General features: G+C 46.7%; 1 protein-coding gene across 2 annotated transcripts in view; it reads right to left on the reverse strand.

The window, feature by feature from the left end:
* The window catches only part of arap3 (ArfGAP with RhoGAP domain, ankyrin repeat and PH domain 3), a 50,228-nt gene that overhangs the window by 341 nt on the left and 35,731 nt on the right, over positions 1-14,156 (reverse strand). For both annotated transcript variants that reach the window (XM_084469786.1, XM_084469785.1), the window contains exons 18-35: positions 13,925-14,027; positions 13,390-13,585; positions 12,843-12,906; positions 12,491-12,654; positions 11,908-12,120; positions 10,252-10,357; positions 9,955-10,102; positions 9,499-9,567; positions 9,147-9,221; positions 8,867-8,984; positions 8,505-8,633; positions 8,127-8,263; positions 7,550-7,632; positions 7,199-7,240; positions 6,061-6,124; positions 4,242-4,379; positions 2,733-2,771; positions 1-1,715 (exon numbers count right to left, since the gene is read on the reverse strand). The exon at positions 1-1,715 is cut by the window's left edge and continues 341 nt beyond it. In XM_084469786.1, the coding sequence (XP_084325912.1) occupies positions 1,191-1,715; positions 2,733-2,771; positions 4,242-4,379; positions 6,061-6,124; positions 7,199-7,240; positions 7,550-7,632; positions 8,127-8,263; positions 8,505-8,633; positions 8,867-8,984; positions 9,147-9,221; positions 9,499-9,567; positions 9,955-10,102; positions 10,252-10,357; positions 11,908-12,120; positions 12,491-12,654; positions 12,843-12,906; positions 13,390-13,585; positions 13,925-14,027 (2,413 nt within the window). In that variant the 3' untranslated portion in view covers positions 1-1,190. The remainder of the gene's footprint in view (positions 1,716-2,732; positions 2,772-4,241; positions 4,380-6,060; positions 6,125-7,198; positions 7,241-7,549; positions 7,633-8,126; positions 8,264-8,504; positions 8,634-8,866; positions 8,985-9,146; positions 9,222-9,498; positions 9,568-9,954; positions 10,103-10,251; positions 10,358-11,907; positions 12,121-12,490; positions 12,655-12,842; positions 12,907-13,389; positions 13,586-13,924; positions 14,028-14,156) is intronic.

The raw sequence follows: 14,156 nt of genomic DNA on the forward strand, positions 1-14,156 counted from the left end.
TTGTGCTAATCTTTGACCGCCGTTGTATGCGGATCTCGGAGATCTATAATAGATCTATACTGACGTCTAGTGGTCACGAGGCGTAACTGCAACCAGTAGCACTTTAATAAATTCGAAAACTGCACTAATTTCTCGTCTCTTTTCCAGTTCCTTGTCGATGTCCATTAAAATATATACATTTTTATAGATTTTATAAATAAATTAAGGGATATAAAATTATAGTTTGGTGAATCAAAGCCGCTGTGAGTAAATAAAAATAAATGAAAGATGAACAAACAACTCTCTCCTTTCAAAAGGGATTGATAACCTATCAGTGTCAGACCAGGTAAAAACAAAACAAGCTTTCATTTTGTTGAGAGTCACTCACTACTATTTACATTTCATTTTACAAAGACATAACAATTAGAAGAGTGCTAGCAGGTGGCCATTTAATTCAAAAATAAGAATGTTCTTTTATTTATTATGCTTCAAATTTAACCCCACTTCCTTTCTTTATGATATGTATGGTCGAACAACGTTATGGCTAGAAATAATAGGAACATATTTCAAGTGTGTAGACTACATCTTTAAATCGATATATCTATTGTACAGCAGTTTCTGTTACGAATAGATAGTATGATGTAAATATACAATATACACATACTTCTCAGATCAATCTGCTCAGATACTTTAATATAGTTAGTCAGTAGTTTGTTGGGATCGATTTCAGTATAAAGCGTAGGTAATTAAAAGGCATTACAAAAGACGATCCCAGCGTTTCATTCACAATCGATGGAACAGAGTAGGCCTATTACAAGTGTCTCTCATTGGGTTAGATCATTAGGTAACAAACAGTGTGTGGCAGTAACCGTGTTCAAAACTCGCATATATCACTCACACATGTCACTGCGTTCGTCAGACGGAGGCTCACCCTGCACGTTTGCTCCAACCCCACCCTGTGGTTGTCTCTGGGCACAGCACTGATACCATCAGTGAGTTGCGGGTTCCCGTCCCCGTGCGTCTGCTCTAAGTCTAAATCTCCAGCACGAGGGCGATCAAAAAAGATTGAACGTGAGAACCAAGAAGTGCATTGTGGAAACATTTCCTATTTTTCTTTCAATCGTCTTCGCTCTCTTTCTGTCTCAATGTTCGTCTCTCTCTCTCTCTCTCCCCCCACCCCCCCCCCCCCTCTCTCTCTCTCTTCCTCTCTCTCAGACGTCATAGTGTCTCTCGTCCCCGTCCTCTGGGTTCTTGTTGAAGACGGACGACAGCTCCTGAAGCAGCAGCTCCTGCGAGGGCGTACACAGCCCCTGGCGCTGCTGCCCCCTCCTGGCCGCGGGCTGCAGCTGCGTCTGGGGGTGGAGGAGGAGGACGGAGGAGTCGGGGGAGGACCCGGACAGGGAGTCCAGGCTGTGCCGGGACCCGGGGTCCCCGTCGAAGCTGCTGGTGCCGCTCTGGACCAGCGTGTCCAGGGAGCCACCGGCGGAGAAGGAGGAGGAGGAGGAGGGCGGCTGGGGCTCCGAGCCCAGGGAGCAGGTCTTCACCAGGCCCAGCGGGAGGGCCGGCCCGTCGGAGGAGGAGGACCGGCCCGAGAGGAAGCTGGACTCCAGGGAGTGGAGGACCTGCAGGCCAAAGTCCCCCACCTCCTCGTAGAGCGGCTCCTGGGGGTCCGGGAGCGCCAGGGGGGAGGGGCACTCGGGCCGCTCCTCCACCGAGTCCTGCTGCACCTTCATGGGCTGCGGGGGAGACGGGGGTCACATAGCGCCGGGGTACCGGACCGGAGCGTGGACCCAGCCTGGGTACCGGGTACTGGGTTCTGTGTCCCGATCTTACAACGTGGACCACTGAACCACGCTTAGATACTCACTGACTAACTGCACTATAAGACCGTCGTCCACTGGTACGTATTCAATCATTCAGCAGAGTAAGGGCCGTATCTATGATCGTCTTGAATTTAGCGGGAGGGCAGCGGTCAAACTCTCCAACAATGTCCAAAACAACCGCTTCCTTTCAAAAAGGAACGGCAACCGTTGGTAACGACGTAAACCGTAAGATAAAGACCATTTCCCAGGCGTCTGAAGAACAAAAGACTAACTTTTCACGTGTTAATGTCACCCTGGGGGCATGCGGCAAGCCCACTTTATAACGACCAGTTCACCTGGCTAATCTCTGAGTTGTTTTCCAGGGCGTGGCTCAAGGGCCTAAGCTCTGACCCCAACCCTGCACACTGTAATGGATATGTTCATCGTTAAAAACATCCCTCTGCTCATATGTTCAGCCTTTTCCTTCCTTTTGATTAGGAAGACAGGGGAGCAGGTGGGGGGTCTTAGGGTTACTAGGAGACATGTCCTCCACCCCCCCCCCTCTCCACCACCGCATCCTTGACTTCCTGTTGTCCGCACTTCAAACATCCCATCGTCAACCCAGAACAGGAAGTGGAAGACTTCCTGCAGGAAGGGCAGTGTCCAGAGCGTGTTCTTTAAGGAACAGCTAGCAGGACAAGACGGACAGCAGACCGACTTAAAGGAATAACTCATGAATTCTAACACACCTCCTCAGTTACAACAGCAGGGTTTCCCTCCAACTGTATTTCTATCTTAGCAACCTGTTATTGTTAGCATTAGCGTTAAGACTTTATGAAATATATTTAATATTAGGAATATTTAAACCAAATGATATGGTTATGGTTGTTACTGGTTACTGGTGGTGGATTTGGATTTGAGACAAATAAATAAAAAAGACAAAATACTCACAAAGAACATGGAGAGTGTTCGTCTGGCGTGTAACTTCCTCTGTGGGGAACAGAAGAACAATGAGCAATACTAGACGAAGAAAATGAACCTTATTGATATCATTCTTTCCTGTTAAACAGCAATACAATTTGCTTAACAAAGAAAAAAATGCAACAATACATCAAATAACAAAGAAAGCCCTCCAAACACCCAAATAATTGAGTTTACTCATTAGCCGTTTTCACATATGTCCTCCGTCTTTTCTCTGCATTTGTGGATCAGGAGGTTCAACCGTGGGGGTCATTCACACTTATTCACACTTGATGCCCGATATGCGGACATTGGTGTTGCTCAGTGATCAGTAGAATCTCCGGCTGGTTTAGGGGGGCGGTCTTGCAAGGGGCGGGATATGATGTAGGGTCTTGGTTTGTTTTGGTTTGACCGCAGACAGCACGGAGGCAGAACGGGCAGAACTCATCGCGATCATCTTAAATGTTGCTGCAGCGATGCATCATATATTCCGTTGCATCCGACTGCGTTACCGGAGGAAGAGAGCGTCTTTTTTGGCTTCATTTCACATCTAACAAACACTGGGACAAATGTAGTTGATTTCTGTGTTTAACTGAGAAAACAGGGAGTGGAAGGACGGGACCCTATAATGTTCAGCTAACTAACAGCTAATAATAATTGTTACGAGAGTTAGCGCATGTGTGTGCGCGAAAATGGCAGTGTGTGTGAGTGAGTGGACAAGCGAGGAGAGCGAGTGGTCAGTTTAGTGAAGTAATGAAAAGTGAAGTAATGAAAAGTACTAATAAAGTACCCAGCCTGTCAAGAATCGGTGGCCGCTTCATTCCGACCATATTCAGACCTATAAGCAGACCCACTGCCGTTACCCCCGAGAGAACATCGGCCCTGGAGGGAACGTCTCCCCTGTGCTCCTCGACTACGGTCTGGGAGCCGACAGCAGGAAAGGTGTAACATAAAAATAAAAATAAATGTTTTCTATATACGCGTGCAGCTGTGAACTCATTTATTGTAATTGATTGTATGATGTTGTACTCTGAGGGTTACGATAAGACCTATCATTTAGCGTTCACCACGAATGACTCTGAAAAGCAGTGCCACATTTAAATATGTTTTAAACCATTCAGCGAACAAAAGGCAACAGGCTGATTATCGATTAGGGTGCGGGTGCCACTCAATGACAACAATGCAAACGTAGACCGAAGCGTCATCAACACGCCCACTCAACCGGTCTGAAATGCAGACATCCTACTGCTCATTCACATATAAGGTCGTTAACATTTCCGCCGGCTAAAATACTACCTGAGGGGTAGTCTTTTTACAGGAGGTCCAATGTCAGGATATGTATATTCACGTATACGGCCCGTCGGGGGAATAGACGGTTGTGTGTCCGTATGTGAAAGCAGCTATTGTGTGTTGTTGTTTCAGGCATACCTATGAGAGAATATGCTGACACACACACACACAAACACACGCACACACACGTATGTCTTCCAAGCTGTTTACCAGCGTCTGATTGGCCGAGAGCATGGTGGAGTTGCTCTCGTCTCCTCTGATTGGTACGAGGGGCATGGTGCCGAACTTCTGCTTGGAGATGTCAGAGGAGGAGTGACGTCTCAACACGGGGGGGCAGCGGTCGTCGTTCTGCACACACACACACAGAGTTTTAAATTTAAAAAAATTATATAGACAATGTCCATTATGTCTGTCTGTCTGTCTGTCTGTCTGTCTGTCTGTCTGTCTGTCTGTCTGTCTGTCTGTCTGTCTGTCTGTCTGTCTGTCTGTCTGTGTATGTATGTATGGTGTGGTGTGTGTGTGTGTGTGTATGAATGAATGAATGAATGAATGTATGTATGTATGTATGTATGTATGTATGTATGTATGAATCTATGCAACAAAGAAAACAGAAAGAGAAAGAATAACAATACATTTCCCTAAAAATATCAGTGATCTAAAAATCGAATATTATTCATTAGGTGCGTTGCGACTGGGGGACTTGGCTCAGTGTTTTGGCTACGCCCACTCACTTAGCGTCTGTTCCGAAACAGGAACCTTTGTAGTGGCTACCCAACGCTCAAAACAGACTGACGCAGCAAGGCGGTAACAGAGAACATATCGCTCTGTTAAGGAATTGACATCAGCGTATGCAATGCAAGGGCAAATGTAAGCCTGTTTTTCTGTGATGTTAAAGTGTGTTTTCGATTAAAAATAGAAAAACTAGACATTTTGTAAGATTTGCGCCTCGGCAGGATTGAAAAGAAAACAACATTGCAACTGCGTTTTGTCTTAATGTGGCCCTTTCCACTTTCTGCCTTGCTGGCGCTCAGTCAATAACAACCTGCAGCCAAAGCCAACAAGCTTGAGTCGTGACCCAAATCCAGCGGGGACAGTTCCTCTTCCCTACCACCTATCAAACTGCCCTAAGTAATCCTGCCTCCACCCCTCTTGTAGTCGTTCACTCACACATGTACTGAGGTATTTCTGCGGCTAAAGGCGTTTGACATGTAGCTAGCTCCCCTAAAGAGTCCAGTTGAGTCCATGTCTGTCGGTTTATACTCTTCTCGATAGGGAAAGCTATCCTGGAAATCCAGAGTTCTCGCGAGAGCACAATTTGAATTTGCTCAGCGAGTCACTCTGGGACTAGGAGCAATATACTCAATCCCCGATTCCCCCGGCCCAAAAAGGGCCAGGGGAACCGGGCAGGCCAAAAGCGTTGCTGTTTACCGACCGGATACGACAAGAGTCTTATCTATTGGTTAGCTCCGCTGGTCTGATACGTCACCCCTTGTGTTCTTCTGATTGCAGGGCTCTCAAGTTTTGAAGACAGGCAAGAGTGACTGAAGTGGACGGCTCCACTAAGAAATCCAGGGAAGCAAGCTTGATTGCTCCATAGTTAGAGCGGCGCCGCCAGAGAAATTTTGGGCGCTGCGGCATATTAAATATAGCCTCGTTTTTTTCTGCATGAGAAATACAATGTGTGGCGGGAGTGCGTAACAAATGACAGAAAGTTGTGACTTTCACGCTTGGTGCCGCCCCTCGAGTTGGGCCATTTTCATCACTCGTTGTCAGACCCTACAGCGCTCTAGACGTGGGTCTGGATCTCCAGGCTAGGGGTAAGCATGGCCCCTGGAATAACTACATGAATGGTAAACAAGATTTTACTCTGGCCTGCACTTCAAAACACAATATATCAGGTACAGGGAGCGATTTTAATTCAGGGGATTGTTGCAATTTGTAGCTATCAGAATTTGGCGCTGCAGACGGTAACCAGAGCCGGGGTGAGGCTGTGGTCTGGAGGCGCCACAGAGGAGAGAGGAGAACACACCTGGGCCTTGAGGAAGCTGGTCACCCAGTCCCACAGGTCCGCCTCCGAGCTGCAGCACAGGTAGCTGAGGAGGGAGAGGACACAGGAGGTGAGGAGAGAGAGGACACAGGAGGTGAGGAGAGAGAGGACACAGGAGGTGAGGAGATGAGGACACAGGAGGTGAGGAGATGAGGACACAGGAGGTGAGGAGAGAGAGGACACAGGAGGTGAGGAGACGAGGACACAGGAGGTGAGGAGAGAGAGGACACAGGAGGTGAGGAGACGAGGACACAGGAGGTGAGGAGAGAGAGGACACAGGAGGTGAGGAGATGAGGACACAGGGGGTGAGGAGACGAGGATACAGGAGGTGAGGAGATGAGGACACAGGAGGTGAGGAGACGAGGATACAGGAGGTGAGGAGATGAGGACACAGGAAGTGAGGAGACGAGGATACAGGAGGTGAGGAGATGAGGACACAGGGGGTGAGGAGACGAGGACACAGGAGGTGAGGAGGTGAGGACACAGGAGGTGAGGAGATGAGGACACAGGGGGTGAGGAGATGAGGACACAGGGGGTGAGGAGATGAGGACACAGGAGGTGAGGAGATGAGGACTCATTAGGTGAGGAATAGGAGGCGAGGATATAAGGACACGAGAGGAGGAGGCGAGAACAAAGGAGGTTTGGAGTAGAGGACACAGGAAAGGTGGGGAGGAGAGGAACACCGTGGGGGGAGGGCAGACATTAACCTACCACCTGCATTCCACAGCACGAACAAAACACACACACACACACACACTTTATCTATCTAAACACACAAACGCACACAACACACATACAACTCGGAACATCTTATGCAACATCCGAGGTTGTGTCAAACTATTCACAGAAAACAAAGAGGAAGTGTTCTCACACACACACACACACACACACACACACACACACACACACACACACACACACACACACACACACACACACACACACACACACACACTTATCTGCCATCTGACCCTCGGGCTCTGGGTGTTGTGTTAGTGTACAACCAGCTCAGAGATCTCGGCCTCATTCAGACTCGACAAAGCCTCGTTATACAGATTGTGGCATTTTCAGAAGTTTGTTTCAGTTGTGATTTATGGTTAACAAAATAAACATCACTTACAGTTGGTGTTTGTCTTTTTCTGAGATCACTGTAAAACCCCATCTAGGAATTTAAGCAGAACCAATTGTTGCAACATTATTTAAAATGTCTTAAAATATAAATAAAAAAATATTTTACAATTTTTAATTTTATTCAGTATTCAGTACCAAGATTGTTCCACACCCAATACACTCCTTGTTAATACTACACAAGCAGGATTTAAGAAAGTATAGCACTACTGTTAATCACAAATAATATACAGAACAGTAGTATTACTGGTACTTTTATTTTGGTAGTGACTTCAGATACTGGAGTTCTGGGTTGTGGTGGTAAGATCCAGAGGGTGTGATGTCACATTACAGGGTGACCTACCTGCCAGGGGCTTTCAGCTTCCTGCGGATCCCCATGTAGATCTTCATGGTCTTCAGAGCCCACTCCTTCTCAGGCTTGATGCTCTGGACAAAAACACATATCACATCAGCAACGTATCACCGTTAACTTCTAGTGAGCCATTAAGCAGACACCTTCATCTAAAATGATTCACAATCAATTCAGAAACATGTCATTAAGGAGCAGGCAAGTTGAGAGAGTTGCCAAGTTAGGCAAACCTCTCAGGAATGAACAACGGGGATCGAACGCAGTTTATTTTGACTGGGAGTCAAAACCCTGGACACTATCCTGCCCCTTAATGACATGTTTCTGAATTGATTGTGAATCATTGCAATCACTGCAAGGTGTTGCTGTCAAAAACCTGGGCTCTGAACGCATGTTGCTAGGTCCCGTTGGCCTTGCAGAGACATGGTTGTGTTTGCTCACATGCTGCAGTCCCCTGAGCATGTACAGGCCTTTGCATAGTAGGACTGCTGGCCCAGAGATCAGGGTTGGAACCCTGCACTCGGTAGCCCAACACCCTCCCCCACTGGACGCTGTGACTCCCGGTGGTCTCTACCTTCTTGTCTTTGAGCAGCAGCAGCTTGTGGTCCTTGATCTGGAAGGATCTCTCCTGGAAGCGGGTGCCCTGGAGAAGTTTGGGCGGCTCCTCGCGACACTTCAGCAGGCCGAACTTCATGATCTCACTCTTGTAGGCTAGAGAAACATCCAGAGTCAGAGTCACTTCCACACATCCAACGTCCACAAATACATCGCATCTCAACTGGAAGTTGAGATGCAAGAGACTGCAAGTTGCAATTAAGGAATACAAATGAAGTTATAAAATAATTAGCACTTATGGGTTTTGGTAAAAGAAGCTCCTAGAAATTGCAAAATAATCATGCAACAATATGTGTGTGTGCGTGTGCTTGTGTGTGTGTGTCTTTGGTTTACTTACATGTTAGGATGTTGATGCCCTCTCCTTTAGGGACCCTCTTGACCACTAGGTAGGCGGAGCTGGGGTCGGCCATCTTGCACCACTGCAGGGCCTGTTCCAGAACCTTCTCCTTGGGGTGTAGGGGGCGCTCTAGAAACATCAAAGGACATCAAAATGACAACCAAACATTTCAACTTTGCGTTTGTGTTTGAGTGTCTTGTGATTATATCCATCCTAGATAGAAAGAACTGTTATTGGTCTAGTGGTATTTATTTTCAGAGGTAGACAGAAGGTGCCAGTGTGGTGTCTATGATGCAGGTGTTTCCCACCAGTATTTCAAGACAAATCACAGAAGAAGAAGAGGAAATCGCTGTCTGTCTCACCCAGCTGTCCGTCTTCGATGGCCTCAAACGACATCCATACGTCTTTGTCGCCGGCCGGGACGTTGCGCATGTACAGCACCTGATTGGTCAATTCCTCAGCACACATGGTGGGAGAAACCTGTTCAGGTGAAATGGAAAAAACCCCCTATGTTATTTCTGTAATTGAATCAGTAAAGCAGAGGCTCCCGTCCAGAGCAGTTCATTCAGATCCACATCCAATGCCCGCAGTGGACTGTTGGGGCTGACACGTGAATGACTGGGTGGAGCTGAAGGGAGGTACCTTGAGAGTGATGCAGCAGTCTGGTATCTTCATCTCCAGGTAGACCTCGATGATCAGGTCTCCTGCCTGGGAAAGCTGGAGGAAACACAAAGCGGACACAGGAGTCATCTCACACGGTCACGAAGTCCACCCCTGAGTATCATTGGATTTGATCATAAATCCATCAGCTTCATCGTTGTAACTTTAATGATGTATGTGAAGGTGGAGTCAAATAATGTAGATAAGATATCATAACGATTAGATAAGGTCAAGCTGTGCTAAAACTATTAAAGAAGGCGAAATAAAACACCAGTTTTGTGATACCGTACACTCATTACATGAAGTCAAAGTTGATGCGTGGCAGCAGGTTTACCTGTGTGTCCTTCCATGTGGTGATGAGGCTCATCTCCAGCTCTATCTGCGTGCGGTGCTCCTCATCGATCTGACACACACACCATGAACTGAGCTGTTAAAGCGGCAAACACCTTCATTTGGAATGGTTGGGTTTATGCATGTTTTAATCGTCAATATAAAAACCTTCTGTCTTGTCATTTCCAACTAAGATAAGATCCTATTATGTTCACCCCAGATGAGAACATTTGAGGCGTACAGCAGAAAGTACAGAACAGTAGTAAAAATGAAAATAGATTCAAAACGTCAACAAAGAAAAGACACCCAGCGTTGTCACGTGACCAGATGAGCAACCTATCACAAATAACGCTTCAACTGCTATACTGGGAAAAGATATGCTGCTGTTGACCTGGAGCCCCAGACATCTGTTCAGATGTCCTGTTTCTGGAGCTTCAGAGTGACCCGGGCTCGTACTCACATCGAAGACATACAGGAACTCGTCTATGAGGTCCTCCATGATCTTCACCTCGTGCTCCCCCTTCCCGTCCGTCTGGAAGAGGCTGGGGGCGAACAGCAGAGACAGGTTCTTCGTGCACATCTGGTTCAGGTCCGCGCACCGCTGCACACTGGAGAGAGACAGGTGGTTCAGCAGTGTGTTTATAGGCGTGCGTGCGTGCGTGCGTGCGTGCGTGTGCGTGTGTGCGTGTGCGTGTGCGTGTGCGTGTGCGTGTGTGTGTGTGTGTGTGTGTGTGTGTGTGTGTGTGTGCGTGCTGACCGGTACAGGTGCCCCAGCAGAGCAGCCAGTGTGGTCCTGTTGACTCTGGGCAGGCTGCGGATGATCTCCTTGTACCGGTCCAGCCTGCTGTGCTTCTGAGGGAGCTCTACAAAACAAAACTACATAACTATACAAGATACAATGACATTAAAACACCATTCAAACAAAACTATATAACTATACAAGATACAATGACATTAAAACACCATTCAAACAAAACTATATAACTATACAAGATACAATAACATTAAAACACCATTCAAACAAAACTATATAACTATACAAGATACAATGACATTAAAACACCATTCAAACAAAACTATATAACTATACAAGATACAATGACATTAAAACACCATTCACACAAAACTATATAACTATACAAGATACAATAACATTAAAACACCATTCAAACAAAACTAAATAACAATACAAGATACAATAACATTAAAACACCATTCAAACAAAACTATATAACAATACAAGATACAATAACATTAAAACACCATTCAAACAAAACAATGTTATTTAAATATATCAATTAGTTTCTCTCTGAATATAAAAATCCTAAATCTGGATCTGGTCTAAAACTGTATTTGGGCAAACTCGATCAGTCTATTGCCGCTTTTCCACCGACAGTACCAGCTCAACTCGACTCGGTTTGGTTCCAGGCACGTCGCGTTTCCATCAAAAAAAGTACCTCTTCAATGTGGGCGGGTCGTAGAAAAGATCCTCTCCAACATGGGCGGGTCGTCATTAGGTTTTAATTACGGGAGACGCGATTCCCGGGAAATCTGAATCTGATCAAGACTATGTCCTGATTTCCAGGAAAGGTTATGATGGGAAATAAATAAAGAATATATAAAGCATATAAAGCAATAAAGAAAATAAAAAGCACAATGACTGCGCGTCTATTGTTGTCATACGGTAACGTTGATGTAGGCGAAACTCGAGCCCTAGGAAAGGAACGACACTAAAAAGAAACAGAGAAACGCTGATCCTCCGGAGCCGGTCTGTGGACTCCAGCCACGCCGGACACACACAACCACGCCGGACACACACAACCACGCACAGCCTAACTCTAGCCCCGGGAAAGGAGCGACACACAAGGCGAAACGCTGATCAGTGTCCCCCTCGGGAGCGGGTTCGTGAACTCCAACCACACCGGACACAACTTAACTTTGAGTGATTATTCCCATTTACAGCCGCTGGCCAATCAGTTGCCAGCAGCCTGTTTACGTCACACAAAAGTACCTCCTCCGCTCGCTTGGAACCTTGACGGAGGTGGTACTAAAAAAAGTACCGGGTACCCGGTACTTTTTTTGCCAATGGAAACGCAAAAAAAGGCAAGGCGAGGCGAGTCGAGTTGAGCTGGTACTGTCGGTGGAAAAGCGGCATATGTATCTATGTATCTTGGATCTGTTAACCAGATCCAAGTGAAGAGGATTAATGTAGATTTGGCTGAATATGACCTATTTGAAACACATATGTAAACTGGATCTGTTGGATTCCACTTTACTCGATTTGAGTAAACTGGATCAACTGCATCTATAAACAGAAGTAGATTCAACTAGGTATACTATGTGAACCAAACTGTTCTCCCTTTATGCGTCAGCAGTATAACCAGTGTGACGGGATGAGGACCAGTCCACTCACTCGCGGCCTCCTTCCACAGAGGGTGCAGCTCGGCCATGAAGATTGGGTCATCCACCTCCCGGAAGAACCTCTTCAGCACGTCCGTCACGTCCTCGATGAAGTTGTCCCCGATACGCAGCTTCACGTTGCGGGCGTCTTTGCGGAACTCGTCCATCAGAAGCTTGATCCGGGACTTGGCGCCGTTCTTCCGGTAGATTCCCTCGTGGCCGAGGCCTAAGGGTGCACGCACATGACCGAGGACCCGTTACAACGCCGCTGGACTGCGGTCGAGCCCTCACGTCTAGGTTTTTTTAGTTTATTTAGCATGTATTTATTTACCAATTTATAAATTTACATAATTTACGGATAAGGAAATCATTGTGGGACATCTTTGACACGGAGAGGTTTAAGAAAGGGAAGTTTGTCAGCCATATAACATTTAAAGAAATGTATTTCAATAAATTGCTATCATAAATTAATTCAGATTACTCAGGGGAATATGTAGAGCGTAATGCAGAGCGAGGACTTTCACAGGCCCGGGCTAAAAGGGTGGCCCCTGGGGTTCAAAGACCCTGAGCGGCGCGGCAGTCCTGGCTGGGCTCACCATACTGGGTGATGAAGGAGATGCAGCTGTCCACGATGATGGGGATGTCCGAGCGGCTGAGCTGCTGCTCCCTCAGGGTGTTGCCCTTCCCCCGCGCAGCCCGCTGGATGTCCGAGTACCACAGAGCAAAGTCTGCCCGGCCCATACCCTGCAGGTGGAGCGTCCTGATGGGGGCGAAGCACCACGGGAGAGAGGGAGGGAGGTCACACTACCTGGCTTGCATGGGCTATAATTGATCACGGTAAACAACCCTCAGAGACAACGGGACTGGATTCCAACTGATTGACATCTGCTGACATCACACACACAATACTACTGCTACTAATTTGAAGATGAATCTCCCCCCTCTCACCTCCCCTTCTCCACCAGCACCAGGATGTCCTTCTTGTCATGGTGCTCACTCTCTGACGTCGTACCTGAGGATTAGAACGGAGATAATGTTAGGCTAGAGAAGCAAGTCAGAAAGTGGGTCAGTTCAACCACATCAGACTTTAAATTTGCACCTGGAATTTGATGGGCAATGAATATTCCAAATGGTGGTCCTGTTGCTTTAAATGTGTGTATAAACGACAAGAAAAACCTCAGATCAGAAACAGCAGTTGCAATAATCTGTTTGACTGGAGAAGGCACTGTCCCGGCAGTTTAATATTTATGCTTAAAAGCGAGAATGTGGGGTGTGTTCAGCAGTGCGTCCAAGCTCAAATTGTTGAGCGTTGTCTTGTTTTACGTTACTTAGAGTGAGCTTGCTCAGTGCGACTCCTACACTTTGCGCTAGCTTGCTTTATATTATTTAATGATAGCTTGCTTCATGTTAACGTTAGCTGACATTATGTCACTAGTGTTTAGTGCTTGTCGTAAACAGCTTTTGCAATGTCACAGGATCAAAGACTACTACTCACTAAGCTCCTGCAGGCGGTTGAGGTTGATGATGTCCTCCGCCGCTCCATCGTTCCCGGGGCAGATGAACAGGTTGGACTTCTGCAGCACAAAATAGGCCTCCTTCCACTGGGGGTCCAGCATGGCCTTGTAGCGCAGCAGCCCCACGCGCTCAAACTCCCGCGTCAGCAGGCAGTGGCAGCTGAGAGGCGTAGCTGCCTGGAGCATTAGGGCGTTATTCACCGTTATCATTAAAGCCCTCCAGGCGTTTATCCAAGGGGGGTTAGAGTGGACAGATGTTGAGGTGGTTAAGGAGCTGTTATTTACAACATTTTGCTCAAGGATGATAACTGTAAGTCACTAATCAACTTTCAGTCATACAGATTGACACAGCCAAAATATTGCATACCCTATAATGTAACATAGGCCCCAATATATATACACCAATAGGATTACACTTTGCATTTTACTTTCACGGCATCATGATATACAGAATTCAAACAGCAATATTATAATTCAACACGATCCAAAACGGTGACCACAGATAAGAGAAGGTACCTTGCCGATGGCCTTGGCCCAGCTCTGCAGAGCATCAGGAGTCTCCAGGCCAAACTGGTACAGCTTTTCAGAGCTTAGGTACACCTCAAAGGTGTAGCGAAACCTAGCGGGACAAAGGTGCAGATCTTCAGGTAAAGAATACAAACATCTATATAATCTAATAATCACAGCTGAAGGAAGCAAGATATCCCGGTTTATTTCAATGTTTGTTTAAAAATAAAAAGGTAAATCC

The sequence above is a fragment of the Micromesistius poutassou genome (assembly GCF_964030765.1).
Source record: "Micromesistius poutassou genome assembly, chromosome: 6".
Taxonomy (NCBI): Eukaryota; Metazoa; Chordata; class Actinopteri; order Gadiformes; family Gadidae; genus Micromesistius; species Micromesistius poutassou.